Source organism: Lycorma delicatula, chromosome 2 (assembly GCF_047948215.1).
Source record: "Lycorma delicatula isolate Av1 chromosome 2, ASM4794821v1, whole genome shotgun sequence".
NCBI classification, from domain to species: Eukaryota; Metazoa; Arthropoda; class Insecta; order Hemiptera; family Fulgoridae; genus Lycorma; species Lycorma delicatula.
In genome coordinates, this window is record NC_134456.1 from 10,018,479 (window position 1) to 10,036,719 (window position 18,241).

General features: G+C 32.9%; 1 protein-coding gene across 3 annotated transcripts in view; it reads left to right on the forward strand.

The window, feature by feature from the left end:
- Positions 1-18,241, forward strand: part of LOC142320111 (uncharacterized) — a 470,415-nt gene that overhangs the window by 358,407 nt on the left and 93,767 nt on the right. For all 3 annotated transcript variants that reach the window (XM_075357791.1, XM_075357793.1, XM_075357792.1), the window contains exon 3: positions 13,268-13,501. In XM_075357791.1, coding sequence (XP_075213906.1) covers positions 13,268-13,501 — 234 coding nt within the window. The remainder of the gene's footprint in view (positions 1-13,267; positions 13,502-18,241) is intronic.

Genomic DNA, 18,241 nt, shown 5'->3' on the forward strand with positions numbered 1-18,241 from the left:
TAACATTCTCCTATAGCACCACATTTCAAAAGCTTCTAATCTTTTCTTCTCAGATACTCCGATCGTCCAAGTTTCACTTCCATATAAAGCGACACTCCAAACATACGCTTTCAAAAATCTTTTCCTGACATTTAAATTCATTTTTGATGTAAACAAATTATATTTCTTACTGAAGGCTCGTTTAGCTTGTGCTATTCGGCATTTTATATCGCTCCTGCTTCGTCCATCTTTAGTAATTTTACTTCCCAAATAACAAAATTCTTCTACCTCCATAATCTTTTCTCCTCCTATTTTCACATTCAGTGGTCCATCTTTGTTATTTCTACTACATTTCATTACTTTTGTTTTGTTCTTGTTTATTTTCATGCGATAGTTCTTGCGTAGGACTTCATCTATGCCATTCATTGTTTCTTCTAAATCCTTTTTACTCTCGGCTAGAATTACTATATCATCAGCAAATCGTAGCATCTTTATCTTTTCACCTTGTACTGTTACTCCGAATCTAAATTGTTCTTTAATATCATTAACTGCTAGTTCCATGTAAAGATTAAAAAGTAACGGAGATAGGGAACATCCTTGTCGGACTCCCTTTCTTATTAGGGCTTCTTTCTTATGTTCTTCAATTGTTATTGTTGCTGTTTGGTTCCTGTACATGTTAGCAATTGTTCTTCTATCTCTGTATTTGAACCCTAATTTTTTTAAAATGCTGAACATTTTATTCCAATCTACGTTATCGAATGCCTTTTCTAAGTCTATAAATGCCAAGTATGTCGGTTTGTTTTTCTTTAATCTTCCTTCTACTTTTAATCTGAGGCCTAAAATTGCTTCCCTTGTCCCTATACTTTTCCTGAAACCAAATTGGTCTTCTCCTAACACTTCTTCCACTCTCCTCTCAATTCTTCTGTATAAAATTCTAGTTAAGATTTTTGATGCATGACTAGTTAAACTAATTGTTCTGTATTCTTCACATTTATCTGCCCCTGCTTTCTTTGGTATCATAACTATAACACTTTTTTTGAAGTCTGACGGAAATTCCCCTTTTTCATAAATATTACACACCAGTTTGTATAATCTATCAATCGCTTCCTCACCTGCACTGCGCAGTAATTCTACAGGTATTCCGTCTATTCCAGGAGCCTTTCTGCCATTTAAATCTTTTAATGCTCTCTTAAATTCAGATCTCAGTATTGTTTCTCCCATTTCATCCTCCTCAACTTCCTCTTCTTCCTCTATAACACCATTTTCTAATTCATTTCCTCCGTATAACTCTTCAATATATTCCACCCATCTATCGACTTTACCTTTCGTATTATATATTGGTGTACCATCTTTGTTTAACACATTATTAGATTTTAATTTATGTACCCCAAAATTTTCCTTAACTTTCCTGTATGCTCCGTCAATTTTACCAATGTTCATTTCTCTTTCCACTTCTGAACACTTTTCTTTAATCCACTCTTCTTTCGCCAGTTTGCATTTCCTATTTATAGCATTTCTTAATTGCCGATAGTTCCTTTTACTTTCTTCATCATTAGCATTCTTATATTTTCTACGTTCATCCATCAGCTGCAATATATCGTCTGAAACCCAAGGTTTTCTACCAGTTCTCTTTATTCCGCCTAAGTTTGCTTCAGCTGATTTAAGAATTTCCTTTTTAACATTCTCCCATTCTTCTTCTACATTTTCTACCATATCTTTTTTACTCAGACCTCTTGCGATGTCCTCCTCAAAAATCTTCTTTACCTCCTCTTCCTCAAGCTTCTCTAAATTCCACCGATTCATCTGACAACTTTTCTTCAGGTTTTTAAACCCCAATCTACATTTCATTATCACCAAATTATGGTCGCTATCAATGTCTGCTCCAGGGTAAGTTTTGCAGTCAACGAGTTGATTTCTAAATCTTTGCTTAACCATGATATAATCTATCTGATACCTTCCAGTATCGCCTGGCTTTTTCCAAGTGTATATTCTTCTATTATGATTTTTAAATTGGGTGTTGGCAATTACTAAATTATACTTCGTGCAAAATTCTATAAGTCGGTCCCCTCTTTCATTCCTTTTGCCCAGCCCATATTCACCCACTATATTTCCTTCCTTGCCTTTTCCAATGCTTGCATTCCAATCTCCAACTATTATTAAATTTTCATCTCCCTTTACGTGTTTAATTGCTTCATCAATCTCTTCGTATACACACTCTACCTCATCATCATCATGGGCGCTTGTAGGCATATAAACGTTAACAATCGTTGTCGGTTTAGGTTTTGATTTTATCCTTATTACAATGATTCTATCGCTATGCGTTTTGAAATACTCCACTCTCCTCCCTATCTTCTTGTTCATCATGAAACCTACTCCTGCCTGCCCATTATTTGACGCTGAGTTAATTACTCTAAAATCACCTGACCAAAAGTCGCCTTCCTCTTCCCACCGAACCTCACTAATTCCTACTATATCCACATTCACCCTATCCATTTCCCTTTTTAAATTTTCTAGCCTACCAACCTTTTTTAAGCTTCTAACATTCCACGCTCCGACTCGTAGAATGTTATTTTTTAATTTTCTGGTGACCCCTTCCTTAGTAGTCCCCACCCGGAGATCCGAACGGGGGACTATTTTACCTCCGGAATATTTTACCAAGGAAGGCGCCTCCATTGTTGCTATGTGAAAATGCAGAGAGCCACATTTTCTTGGAAAAAAAGCAGCTGTAGTTTTCCATTGCTTTCAGCTGCGCAGTACTCAGAGGACTGAGTGATGTTGATACGGCCGTTTAAGTCATTGTGACTCACGCCCCTAACAACTACTGAAAGAGCTGCTGCCCTCTTTCAGGAATCATTCCTTAGTCTGGCTCTCAACAGATACCTCTCCGATATGGTTGCACCTTCGGTCCAGCTACTCTGTATCCCTGAGCACTCAAGCCCCCTCACCAACGGCAAGGTCTCATGATTCATAGAGGAGGTAAAATAGATTAAAACATATTTATAAAATAAACATTAAACCGCATTATTAAAACTAACATATTTTTCACGCTAATAATTCCGCAGGCCTTTCTCTCACGTCCTTCACAATCTATTTCTTAATAAATATTGTTTTTTTTAAAAAAAAAAAAAGATAAGATTATAATCTTATTAATAACAATTTTTTACGTAATGTCCTTAATGTAGATATAGATAATAATAATTTGTTATCGTGGGAAAATAGCCTTATTTATCATTACATTCCAAAAAAAAATCTTAATACCTAGTAATAAATTACAAAACCAAGTTTATTTAATAAATTTCATATGTACGCCTGATCCTGATCCTTGTCGATTTTGTTCACTTCAGAAACAGATTTAACTTTCACCAGCATAAAAGGCGTGATTTCTTATATAGAAAAATTTAACTTTGACGACATTTAAATAAAGATACATAAATAAATTCTTTACTTTCATCGGTACATGATAATGTATTATATAAATCACATCAGGAAAGAAGAGAGGTATGTTACTGCGTGGATAAAAAAAAAACAAATCATTTTCCTGAATGAGTAATTTTGTTAAACCTTTATCAAAACATGATAAAAAAATATACATAATTAATTACAAAATATATATATATATATTTTTTTTTTGTCTAAGGTCATTTGACTGGTTTGATGCAGCTCTCCAAGATTCCCTATCTAGTGCTAGTCGTTTCATTTCAGTATACCCTCTACATCCTACATCCCCAACAATTTGTTTTACATACTCCAAACGTGGCCTGCCTACACAATTTTTCCCTTCTACCTGTCCTTCCAATATTAAAGCGACTATTCCAGGATGCCTTAGTATGTGGCCTATAAGTCTGTCTCTTCTTTTCACTATATTTTTCCAAATGCTTCTTTCTTCATCTATTTGCCGCAATACCTCTTCATTTGTCGCTTTATCCAACCGTCTGATTTTTAACATTCTCCTATAGCACCGCATTTCAAAAGCTTCTAATCTTTTCTTCTCAGTTACTCCGATCGTCCAAGTTTCACTTCCATATAAAGCGACGCTCCAAACATATACTTTCAAAAATCTTTTCCTGACATTTAAATTAATTTTTGATGTAAACAAATTATATTTCTTACTGAAGGCTCGTTTAGCTTGTGCTATTCGGCATTTTATATCGCTCCTGCTTCGTCCATCTTTAGTAATTTTACTTCCCAAATAACAAAATTCTTCTACCACCGTAATCTTTTCTCCTCCTATTTTCACATTCAGCGGTCCATCTTTGTTATTTCTACTACATTTCATTACTTTTGTTTTGTTCTTGTTTATTTTCATGCGATAGTTCTTGCGTAGGACTTCAACTATGCCGTTCATTGTTTCTTCTAAATCCTTTTTACTCTCGGCTAGAATTACTATATCATCAGCAAATCGTAGCATCTTTATCTTTTCACCTTGTACTGTTACTCCGAATCTAAATTGTTCTTTAACATCATTAACTGCTAGTTCCATGTAAAGATTAAATAGTAACGGAGATAGGGAACATCCTTGTCGGACTCCCTTTCTTATTAGGGCTTCTTTCTTATGTTCTTCAATTGTTATTGTTGCTGTTTGGTTCCTGTACATGTTAGCAATTGTTCTTCTATCTCTGTATTTGAACCCTAATTTTTTTAAAATGCTGAACATTTTATTCCAGTCTACGTTATCGAAAGCCTTTTCTAGGTCTATAAACGCCAAGTATGATGGTTTGTTTTTCTTTAATCTTCCTTCTACTATTAATCTGAGGCCTAAAATTGCTTCCCTTGTCCCTATACTTTTCCTGAAACCAAATTGGTCTTCTCCTAACACTTCTTCCACTCTCCTCTCAATTCTTCTGTATAAAATTCTAGTTAAGATTTTTGATGCACGACTAGTTAAACTAATTGTTCTATATTCTTCACATTTATCTGCCCCTGCTTTCTTTGGTATCATAACTATAACACTTTTTTTGAAGTCTGACGGAAATTCCCCTTTTTCATAAATATTACTCACCAGTTTGTATAATCTATCAATCGCTTCCTCACCTGCACTGCGCAGTAATTCTACAGGTATTCCGTCTATTCCAGGAGCCTTTCTGCCTCTTAAATCAATCTCTCTTAAATTCAGATCTCAGTATTGTTTCTCCCATTTCATCCTTCTCAACTTCCTCTTCTTCCTCTATAACACCATTTTCTAATTCATTTCCTCCGTATAACTCTTCAATATATTCCACCCATTTATCGACTTTACCTTTCGTATTATATATATACATATATAATTTAATTCCTTATTAACTATTTAAAATATAAACACCTGAAATAATATTCAATTAAATACAAGATGATACTAAGTATAAAAAATAACTACAATAATAATTTGCAATCCAGAAAGAGTTAATAGAAATTACTTGAGAAAAAATTTACGTGTACATTGAATGGGATGCAGAAAATTCAACTTATTTAAATTTTATAATAAGTATCATGAGCTGGATTATAACCAGAGAATAAAAGTGAGGGAAGCAGACGAAATGACAGAAAGAACAGGGATTAGAAGGGGAGTGAGGAAGGAATGTTACATGTCACCAAAACTGTTTAGTGTATCTAGAAGAAATAATTAAATTCTAAGTGGAAAAAGAAGAGGAATAAAGATCGGGGGAAGAAGAGTAAAAGCTATACGTTTTGCTGATGACGTGGACATACTGAGGGAGAGTCCGATTAAACAAAATCTGATCGATCAAAGATAATTTTTCATCTAATAAAATACTGCGTGAAACATAATTATTGTTGTTATCATTAATGAGAATTCCTCCACTCCAATGTTAAGTTTATGTGAGTAGCACAATTCAAAGATTTTTATCTACTCGTTTAATCTAAATTAGATACCTACGACAACAATCGATTGAATAATTTTTTGAACCGGTAATGTCGAATTTTCGACATTTTTAAAATAATTATCTTCAGATATAGATAAGCTATATTTTTTCCGAAGAAATTAATAATGAATATCCAAAAGTTTGAGGCAAGACATCAATAAACAACGAGAAAAGCAAGAGAACAGTGATAGTTCTCTGTAGCACACCGCATTCCACATCTTCAAAAGGGAACCTACATCTTACATGCGTATTGTTAAATTAATTAATAAATTATTTTTCCTGATTATCTGATCAAAATCACAAAGTAAAGTATTACAAGTGCTTAAGAAATAAAGAAATAATTAGAGAAATCACTGATTTTTACTTCGAGAAAGGAAATGCTCAGATGGGCATTTATGTTTTCATATATTTGCATCTCATACCGACACAAACTGGGTCGGCGTTTCCATCTTTACCGGTTCTTCACCATTCCCTTATTTCCACGCTTTCTGACTTTCCCGTACTTTACCTTAGCGGGTCCTTTGTTATTTTATCATTTAATGTCAACTTCGGTCGGTCATCTTTACTTTCTTATTCTCACCTCTTCCGACTTACAAAAATGTTTGTGTGATATTCGCTTCCTTACTTATCTCTGCATCTCGGCCTGCATTTCTTATCTTTTTTTGAGATTTTACTCACTCCCTTATCGTTCTCTTTTGTCTCAACTATATTTTCACCTGTGTTTTTGTAGTCGCCCACATCAACGAGCCGTACATATTGTCAGCCTCACCGCAATATCATGCAATTTTCCTTTTACCTTCCATTTATTCATTTATTTTTTTATCTTTAGGACACTGCTCATTTTTCTCCAATTAATTAGCAATTCCTACCGTACACTGTTTTATTTCGGTCTAAATTCTTTCATGCTTTTCTTTATTTTACGTATTATCAAAAATTAAATTTTATTAAATGGACCGGTTTTGATGATTCCTTTTAATTTTTTAAATAAGAACCCTTTGGTGGTCCCTTAGTAAGTTTCTTTTTAATAACTTATTATTAGCAAGCAGCATAATTTTCAACTTTGAATTTCTTGTCAATCTTTTCAAACGAGCACCTTCTACATCGAATAAATTAATGTAAATTTAATAAATAAAAAGTAATAAAAACCAAACAAACGTTCATAAAATTAATAAAATGAACAAATTTTAATTAATTTTAACTTATTTGAATTATATGCAAAATTAAGAATTTGCGGAATGCTAGTAATTTTTAATTCAGACCTGATTTCAAAAATATTAAAATAAATTTTTTTTAATCGGGTTTTTTAAAAATATTACCGTATCACAACATTATGGTATCACATACTGCACAATAATATGTCACCGCATTGTATGTTTGTGTGTGTGTGTGTGTGTGTGTGTGTGTGTGTGTGTGTGTGTGTGTGTGTGTGTGTGTGTGTGTGTGTGTGTATGTGTGTGTGTGTGTGCCGCGTGCGCGCGCGCACGCACGCACACACACACACACACACACACACACACACACACAGAGAGAGAGAGAGAGAGAGAGAGAGAGAGAGAGAGAGAGAGAGAGAGAGAGAGAGAGAGAGAGAGAGAGAGAGAGAGAGAGTGAGAGAGAGAAACAAACCATATAAAAACTAATGAATTATAATTATTTTCGTTATTTTTACAAAAATCTGATTTTACAAAATTTTTTACGAAAAAGACCAACATAAGTAAAATTTAAAATCAAATGCAATCAAATATTAACAACAGTCACTTTTTTAATGGTAGGACACTTTATTGATTTCTAACGAAAAAAATCTGATGTGGACAACACATAACTCCTTGTACGCCTAATAAATTACATATACAACTTATTTTTTTAAATGAAAAGTACATCAAATTCTGTCATTAATAACTTCTGATATTTTTTTTTATTTTTTATTTTTTATTGTTTTATAGAATTATTAATTATAAAAAATTTGTGCAATCGCAGATTAATAATTATTAATAAATAAATATATTTAAATTAAAAAAAAGTTAACAAAAAAAGGAGATGAAGTCGGATTCGAACCGATGTGCCCCTTGTAAGATCCATATATGTCATTAATTTTTAATTTGTTTATAACTCTGAAACCGATGAAAATAAGTACCACTTATATCGTTGAAAAGCACTCGATGATTTTTACAATGGGATTATTAGTGCAGTTGAGAAAAAGTCCAAAATGTTTGGATTTCGGGCATTTTTGGACACTTTTGTTTCAGTCGATTACAATCGAAAGGGGGAGTGCACAACTAGATGTTACAACAGTCCTAAATCCAAAATTTCAACATTCTACGGCTAATCGTTTTTTAGTTATCCGAGATACATACGTCGTATAGACGTCACGCCGGAACTAGTCAAAATTAATTCAGGGCTGGTCAAAATGGATATTTCCTTTACAAGTAAAAACATTAAATTTTTTTTATTTGATGAATTAAAATTTGGGTTGTACTTTCTACTCCTCATAGTATCTCATCCGATTTTTATCCAAAATAATATAATCCAAGAAATTCTTCCGATTCAAAGGTAGCATAAACTAAAACGGTTCCAAAAGATTGAAGCCAAATGTAAGATAATACAAATACGCGCTCGCCCACACGCATATGCATACATAACATATTTATTGACCAATATTAGAAGCATTTTCGAATAAACTGACCTAAATATAAAATTATAGAAGGTAATTTAACGGATATTCAGCCATTTTTATATAACTTATTATTACGAAACAAAACTTCAAATAAAATGACCAAGTAGATTATGCACAATTGGGACGAAGTACTGCATAAAAAATCTTTTACATAAAATCTTTTTAACTTTTACATAAAACAAAAATAACCAGAGAAAACTTTATTTTGCTATTGTGCATAGTCGACTAGACTACGGCATCAGCTGTTGGGGAGGAACTTATGTTACAAATTTAAATTCCATAATCAAAATCCAAAAAAGATTCGTTAGAATGATAAGCAAAAAAATAACTACGGATCATTCTTTGCCAATATTTAGGGAATTAACTATATTACCGCTACGTTATTTATATGTTTATAAAGTAATGAAAATTTTTTTTGTCAGAAGCGGTCATAGAGATAGTATGATAACCGAGTACGAACTTAGAAGTAAAAGGAATGTATATGTTCCCAGAGCAAATAAAACGAGTTATATGAAGTTCTTTTCAAGTACTTTTTTTCCCCCTACTCTCCCCGACCGGATATCCAATTAAGTATACTCAGTCGGGGAGAGTGTCCTTTTACTCTCAAAGGAGGCGTCCCCCACCCGCCGGCTATACGTCCAGCACGGCAGGTTGGCTTCCCCGGTCTCGGATCTTTTGTTTTACATTGCCTGCCTCTAATCCCCGGCTTTAGAGCCAAGGTCCGGCTATGCCGTCCCCCAGCGCCTCAGCAGGGAACCGGGACTCGGTCTTTACGCCTTTGGCCTCTAATCGACAGCGCCGACCCCACAAAGAGCCTAGGCTCCCGCAGGGACGACCCCGCCGACCGGGACTTGGTCTTTTATTTTAACCCAAACTCAAACTCCCCTGGAGTTCACCCCCTTCTCAGGTACCCGCACACCAAGGCGTACAGGCCCTCCATGGAGTGACTGTCCGCCCTACCCTACTGTTTATACTCCCATTCTTCTGTCTTCATCCTCTTTGGCCCGCAGGACCTCCCCGGCGAACCTGCGGAACCATTCCCGGTTCTCATTGTTGTACCCCGACCTGTTTATGAGATTTTCTGGTGTAAGACCATTAATTACTATTTGACCTCTGTTAACGCCCATCTTGGACATATGAACAACGTATGTTCGGCATCGTCGTTCTCTGGACAATAGATTCACTGCGGGGTGGCTCTCTTCCCGATCCTATACAGATACTGACCGAAAGAGCCGTGCCCCGACAGTAATTGTGTCATGTAAAAATTGACATCTCCGAGTCTATTGTTATTCCAGGTTTTAATATTAGGGATTAGGCGTCTGGTCCATTCTCCCACTCTGGACCCTGTCCACTCTTCTTGCCATTCTTGTTCTATAATCCCTTCCATCTCTTCTTTCGACATACCGCTGTGTCTGAGGGTTCTGGCTTTTATCTGAAGGTCTATGGTAGGACCCCGGTCAGTACGCATCTTTTCAAGTACTGCTCCTAGATTGTATAACATACTTCCTAATCATATAAAGACCAGTAAGAACCTAAACACTTTCTTAAAGCTACTAAGACGATGGCTAATTAATATTGATGACGCTGAAAGTATGTTCCATGTAATTACATGATTTATAATTACATATATAATTAATTATAATGCTTTATACTATCGGTCTTGTCATAGTAATAGATTTTTACGTATATAACTTAGCGGGTAGCACTGGATGAAAGGTTTATTAGTAAACATAAATATTTGACGACGATTCATCTTCTCTATACTTAACTGCAGAAAAGATAAGTTTCCACAAGAGTAAATCGTGAATTGAACCAAAACTAATCCTCCTTTATAAGATAAAACTGTTTACTTTTCCCCTTACTCTAACTAAAAAGATTAATGGAGAAGGGATGGTGTCATAAAACGGGCAAGACCCTTGTGGACCCCTAATCTTTCATCTTTTACAAATAATATAAATTAAGTATAATAAGTTAAGTAATAAATATTAAATTTTATTATAAAACAATGATAAATTAAGTATGATTAAGTTAAGTAATATTATAATTAGTATTAGGATTACTCCATTAATTATTAATTCTGTAAAAGTGAAAGAAATAAAAGAACTAATAATAATAATAATAATAATTTACCAAATAATTAACAAAGACTACATTATCCATATATATTTGTATTTGTGTGCATGTATCATCTTAATTAGTGGTAATATCAAATTTAATAGAAATCAAAAGAGTATCACATGTCTCTGTAAAGCTATCTGTAAGCTATTTACGTCTAATATCCGTAAGCTAATTATTTCATTTCTATTAAATAGAGATGACATCGTTGAGTAAATAATCAATAGACATTTCGGTAATTTTAATTTATATTTGTAATAGCCAACAAAAATATTGTTATCTTCATTCCAAATATCACCCCCCAATACAAGCTTACCGGATCTATAGCTAAACAAGAATATTTGCATTTATCCGTTAATTAAAGTTATGCCATAAATTACATTACTTTAAATACTGTAAACATTTTAGCGTCGCATTTCATTTTACTATTATAATAAGTTGCACATATTAATTACTTTTCATAGGAATTTGTACTGATTCTCAATTCACTCAGTAGAAGTATAACAACAAACCAGCTCATACGCGCCTTTAAAATCAGAAGTATAAATTATACGATAATAAATGAGATGATAAATTTACTTATACAGAGATGAATGTAAAAAAAATAAAACCTTACACCTTCACTAATAACACTCAATAATCGATGACATTAAAATTACTAAGTTTGACGAGTTTAACAATAACTGAAAATTTGAAGGCGTGAAACGGTATTCTGATAACATCGTAACTGAACCGAATATAGTACTATTATTACATAACGGTACGCTGAGCCCGCAAAACCCAAACGGTATTCACTCTTATAACAAATATATTCAGCGCTAAATTAAATTAATCGAGTCTGTTGCAATTCAATTTAAACTAAACTTGAAATATATTATATGTGAACGTCGCATATATTCATCGGGTTTCGTCACCAGCGCACGACCAAGCGGACGTGTACATGTGTACGGTTGGCCTAATCAGTTTCCATCCAGTTAACCCGTGACCTTGAATCTAAACTGATTCTTATCGTTACACACCGGTCACGTTTTTAGTCGGTTTTGAAATAAAAACAAAACTGAAAAAATATGAACTTACGCGTAAAAACTACATTTATTAACCGTCATTACTTTAACAGATTTTTCGTCGATTTTCACAAGCTTCTTTAATACCTGTTCAAGAAACTCCTCCGCCATAACTTAAACCACACTGTGACGTCATTTTTCAATTCTTCGTCAACGTCTAATTTCTGTGATTCAAGTTGTCGTTTAAACAGAAGTAAATGAAAATAATCGCTGGGAACTTAGTTAAGGCTATAGGCTGGTGATAAAAGATTTTCAAATGAAATTCAATCTTCGATCGCTGTTCGGTACACACAGCGTAGTCGATAGGCTTCAAAGCCCATTAACAGCTGTAAACGGTTCGGATGCGTATGTAAGCGTCTCTCTAATCGTTTCATACTATCTTCACCGGCATCGCTAGTTCGAGGCCGGCCTTTGTAACAGGTTTTTAGGACTTCGCAGGAAAGACTCCCCGACACGTTCAACATTTTTTTTTTTAGACATCTTCATTTGTCTCGTATTCTTCCCTTTACATTATATCCGTTTCATCCCTTTACATAGACATCCGGTCATTTATCGAACCGATTATGACATCGACAAATGTTACTGTCAAAACTTTCTACGGACGCACTTTGAACCTTAATTGAAGATCCACATTAGGAAAATGCAAAACACGCAAGGCTTTCTGTTCAGGAATCTTTGCTAATGGCGCTGTCAAGCGGGATAGATAGGGAATCGGTCTACGGTAATGCGCTCAAAAGGGTAATTTTATCCTTTTATCTATTCTAGTCTTAAATTAACACTGAACATCTCAGCCTAAGAGATATGCAAATTCCGATTTTTTGTTTTTTTTGTTTTTTATACTCACTATAATTACAGTAAAAAAATTATATTTTTGTCATAACAATAACAAAAAAAAAGACGAAACTTTATTGAATACGTTAAAATAATATTTACTGTACTTAATTTATTGAAAATAAAAATAAATAATATGTTGCCACGGTTTTCAACTTCATTTCTTAATTACTATTCTTCATTAAATACTTCCGCTCGGTGATTTTAATTACTGAAATTTATTTAAATTAACTAAAAATACGCTCTACTTTAGTTAAAAGCACTATAAATATATAACAAAAGGCAAAAGCCAAAATAATTTAAAAAATGTCTGACAGAGCGAACAACGATGCAATTAAAAATTGGCAACCGACTCGGGCAGTCATCTTCTCCACCCATAGAATTTGTTAGAAAACAGCTAGAAGGCGATTAGCCGTGCATTAGTAAACAAGTCAACCGTTTCATTGTACTGTACAACTAAATGACATATGGACTTTATTATCGACACGATAAACTATTCGATCAAAACTTCAGCGCCCAATATACAAGTTAGTTTTACATAAAATTTTTGAAATAGTACTGCCACATCGAATGTAAAGGTTAAAAAAAAGGATATACTCAACGGTCCAGTAATCCACTTCCACCCTGCATACTGAGCTTTCTAATCTTTGACAATTTACTAATAATAAAATGTATAATTTTTATTTGCATTTTTTATTTACCTAAATCATTATAAAATAATACATTTTTTCGTTTATATGTTATTACAGCAATTAGAAGCAGAAGTGATCGGAGCAGTTAGATCCGGTTCAATAGCGCAAACGGTCCAATTGGAACAGAGACTACAAGATGAAATCCTAAGCGCCGCAGTAGAAGCTCTAGCCAGCGAGAAAGATCAATCGGCGAAAATTGAAGATTTACAACAAATCGATAACCTGGTAAAAAGAGATAAAAGAGCGGTCGAAGTGCTGTCATCTTTATTAGGAGGAAGTAGTGGCAACAAGGTAAAACAAATTATGTTATCTTATTTTATACATTACTATGTATTGACTAAGGTTTCGTTAGCGTGGATTTTGAATTTGTAATTAGAATAACTTTTCGGAAGAAACATTAAATTTTTTTATTATACTTCTACCATAACTTAACGGTTGATGTTTTATTGAACGTATCAGAAAATCAGTCTTTTTCAATAAAGTCCGATCTAATATCAGACTATTCATTGTTATTTTGGCGAGGATTTTGATCTTGTCAAGTTATTTCTAGCGGTTAACTTTATCCTGGGACTATTCATATACTGTAGACTTTGTTGACCAGTGATGTTTAGCGTATTACGGGACGATGTCTCCTTTTAGTTGGAGTTGAAAACACACCTTCAAGTGTGGAAATCAGAGTTAGGCGAGCTCATTATGGAACAGGCTACATAAAACTATCCTTAAGAGAAGAAATCTTCAAGTACTCAACTCCCTCCACCTTCGGAGTCGTGACCGAAACACAACTTTAGGGGAGACTAAAGTCTTTTGAACTCAAAAAGATATTCTGAAGGTATAAGAAGTATTCGCGAAATAAAAACAGATTCCTCTTTGATTACATTTTGGTTCTTCTCTTGCCCCCCCTCACGGATTAGATTTATGATAAATGGTGAAAAACTTGCGTTTTTATTTTCAAAGAAAAAGTTTAAATATTATTTTTTCCGACTTCATATAGTTTGGTTTCATATAGTTTCATGAAAATGTTTGTCCCCCTTTGCCACCACCAAAGTGAATTATTGAAAAACGGTGAACAAGTATAATTTTACAGCCTAAGAAATTTCTAAATATGAATTGTTACTACTGAATTATATTATATTATATTATATAATATATTATATTATATTATATATAATATATATTATATTATATAATATATTATATTATAATATAATTATATTATATTCTCGGTTCTTAAGATATAACATTTTTATTAAAAAAATTCTGTCCCCCACAATGGATTTTGAAAAAGCTCATTTGCTTTTAAAGAAGAGTCTAAACACCAGTTTTCATCATTAACATCTTTAGTTCCTAAGATACAATTTAAAATTTTACCTCTTTGCCTCCTTCCTATATAGACGGAGTTCTCCAAAATTGGTTTTTTTTAGATATAATTATAAAAAAGATTAAAAATATTACAAAAGAGATATTAAATACGTAGAATCTGCTTGTCATGGAGATTCTTAGTTTTGTTTTCATGTTTTCGTAGTTCCAATTGTGACTTGCTTTAAATAAACTCATATTACGATTATTTTATGACGTAGATTATTTTTTCCTATTATTTTTGTACGTTATGACTTACTGCAATAAGTTTTAAGTTAATATTCACACGATACAGACAGTATATAAAAATTATTTTAAACTGTTCTACTGTTTCTGTCTAGTAATTTTCCCTAACATTTCTCGCTATATAGTCGTTTCTGTCCGCTAAGGGGTATGCGTTCTCTGTAGAGATGTCTCACGTGAGCTATTAAACAAAAAAAAATTATTATTATAATTATTATTACAATTTTTTTTCTGTTTATTCCTTTTGTATCATAAAAACCAGTTTCTATATAAATGAAAATTTCTACCGCTGAAAAGCATCATTATCAAAATAAATGGAAAATTATATTAAATTTTAAGTGCTAATCTAATTTAAAATACTTAAAAATGGTGCCACGATAATCAAAAAAGGCAGTTTCCCCTCATTTTTTCATTTATTTTTAGTTTTATTATAAAACCTCGATTGACTTATTTTTCGTACCAGAGTAAACGTATTTACAGATGCGCACCACCAAGAATTAATGTATGTGTTAGGATATATGAGGTAAACCTAATTAATGATTTAAGACTTAAAAAAATATATATTTGTTTTAACTATTAATAATTTTCAATTTCTAACTACAACACAAAAAAATATAATTTGAAAAATTCCACTATGTTTAGTCCACTAGAAGTCCAAGAATTCTGTACTGATTGGATATTGAGTTTAGGTAGAAAGGGGCATAAAATTATTAAATCTGAACATTTTTAAATGAATTTATTGACGTTTTTTCTAAAACTTCTATTTTGTATGGTATTTTACCTAACATCTAGTACTTTTAGTAATGTTATTCTCAATGACCTGCAAATGGGAGATGAAAAGTTATGAAGCACGGTAGAACTAACTTAATGTAGTAATTTCCTTTTCTTTAATGTTTTATTCTCTTCTTCTTCCTACTATTATTATTACTATATTTTTCATCCGAAAGGTTCTGTGTTCAAATTCCGATAAAGCTTTTCACCACAAAATTCATTTATTATAGATCGACTATAACTAGCCATATATATGTTGGTGGTTTGAGAATAAATAATAGATAAATCTATATTAAATACGTAATCTTTTTTTGTATTTCTAAGTTAAGAGTCGTATTCTTAATATAAAATATTTTTTAATAATTTGTTTTTTTTTGTATGCAGTAATTACAAAGACTAAAGTCTATGCGGATGTTATTTATTGTGTTAAATATTTAAAATAGGTTAACTCAAATTTAGTGTACAATGTTTTCAATAATATTCACTTGTTTTGTTTTAAATATCCAGCCGTCTTTGTCCCTTTTCTATAGAAAATATGATACTCGCATTAAGATTATTTTTCATCTATATAAAAAAGCTGTAACAGCAAAAATTAAAGAGAATGTGATCTAAAAAAACTTATCGAAATATAAACCCGGAATTCCATCACACTCATGATGAAATATTGTTTTTTGCCATTTACTTTCTTATTTAATGCCTATGAAAATCTCGAAGAGTAAATAAAAAAAAAATAAAGACTTTTCTACAACTTTTTTTTCAGAGAGCTTTCAATGCTTTATTAGGTGAAACTTAATAACCCGTCGGGTTGGTCTAATGGTGAACGCGTCTTCCCAAAAAAAATCAGCTGAATTGGTAACCGAGAGTTCCAGCGTTCAAGTCCTGATAAAGTCAGTTATTTTTACACGGATTTGAATACTAGATTGAAGATACAGCTGTTCTTTGGTGGTTGGGTTTCAATTAACCCACACATCTCAGGAAAGGTCAAACTGAGACTGTACAAAATTTTACACTCGTACATATCATCCTCTGAAGTATTATCTGTAAGGTTATTGCCAGAGGCTAAACAGGAAAAGAAAGGTGAAACTTATGTTGACGTTTCAAGTTCTCGATAAAATTTAATACCTTTATAAATTTGCAGATTAAATGTTTGAACAATCACAACGGTTTTTCTTTGTGATCATTCATAACGTCTGCTTTAAAAAACCGTTTACATTTATAATCATGCTAGCCGGTCAGGATTCGTTTCGCTCAATTCTTTCCGTTTAGCCGGCGGGCGGAGCCACCTGGTTCTCCTCTGAGTTCATTATCCTCATTTTTGTAAGAACCGGTAAATAACAAATAGAATTTGTTCTACTTATAAAAAATATCAGTATATTATAATTTCAACAGTTTGGTCAGCGCAGGACTCAAAACTTTAATATTCAGAAGTATCCAGGTTTCAGAATAGCGGGTTCCTAACCTAAAAATATTAGTTACAGCCGGTACCCGACCTTCATACAGGTAAAAATGTGTTTTGCTCACTTCTAAGCGTTACCCGACAATCACCACGAGGAGGTTACCGTACTTCATTTCTCATTTTTTATTATGTATATCTTTTTGTCAAGCACCCGGAGGCAGGTACAGCCAGTCCCGAAGCGCACACAGAAAGAGTGGTTGTGTTTTACGCCACCGTGCCGTACATCACCGCACTTTAAAATGTACTTTTATCGGTAACCAAAAGAAATAACGAAAACGATACCTGTTTTGTAGAAAGTTTAATTTCAAATATTGCAAGCGGTCTCCGAATTCATCCGTTTGTTATCGCAAGCCATTAAAACGGCTACCATCTTGAAACGGTGAATCATTTCGTAATGGCAACAGTACTACGTTCCTTCGAAGTAAAAAAAATTTTATTCGTGAAAAATTTCAGTTCAGTCGGTTGACTAGTTTTTGCGCGAAAGAGTAATATACTCACAGATATATCTAGATTTTTATACATATATATCAGATCATTTTAAAACACCTTTTTTAAAATGTTCATTTTTAAATGAAATGAATCTTCGTTCACTTTGTACGGTCACATAATTTTATATGATTTCTTTTCGTATATCATAATCTATCTATACAAGTGAAGATTTTCAAATTGCAAATCATGACTATAAGATCAGTGTATGTTTGTGTTTAATTCACTACCGATAAAAATATCACTATATATTTCAATACCGTCTCGTAATTAGTTTAAATACCACTTCTGCTATTTATTAATAAGTTGTATATAATTTCTTCATTTACTGTTAATTAGACGTGATTAGCGAGCAAAACAAACATTAGGTTACGTTGATATCGTATGAAGTTCAGTACACGGAATCGTTAGTTACGTTACCAAACCTAACCTGAACCTAACCCTTGACCTAAACCTAACTAACCTTATGTATTCTAACACGTAACCTACTTAATTATCACATGAACACAATATATACGAATAAATACATATTGCAATAAAAGTTTTAGGTAGTAATTAACGAAAAAGAGCCGATTTTTTTAAAATTTAATTTTCAAAATAAAAGAACGTATCTTATATAACAAATAATCTTAGACACTTCAAATAGTTTTTCTTTATTATTTTAAATAACCGGATATTTTCCTGTTACAAGAGGTTTTCTGTAGCAAAAATTAAGACCT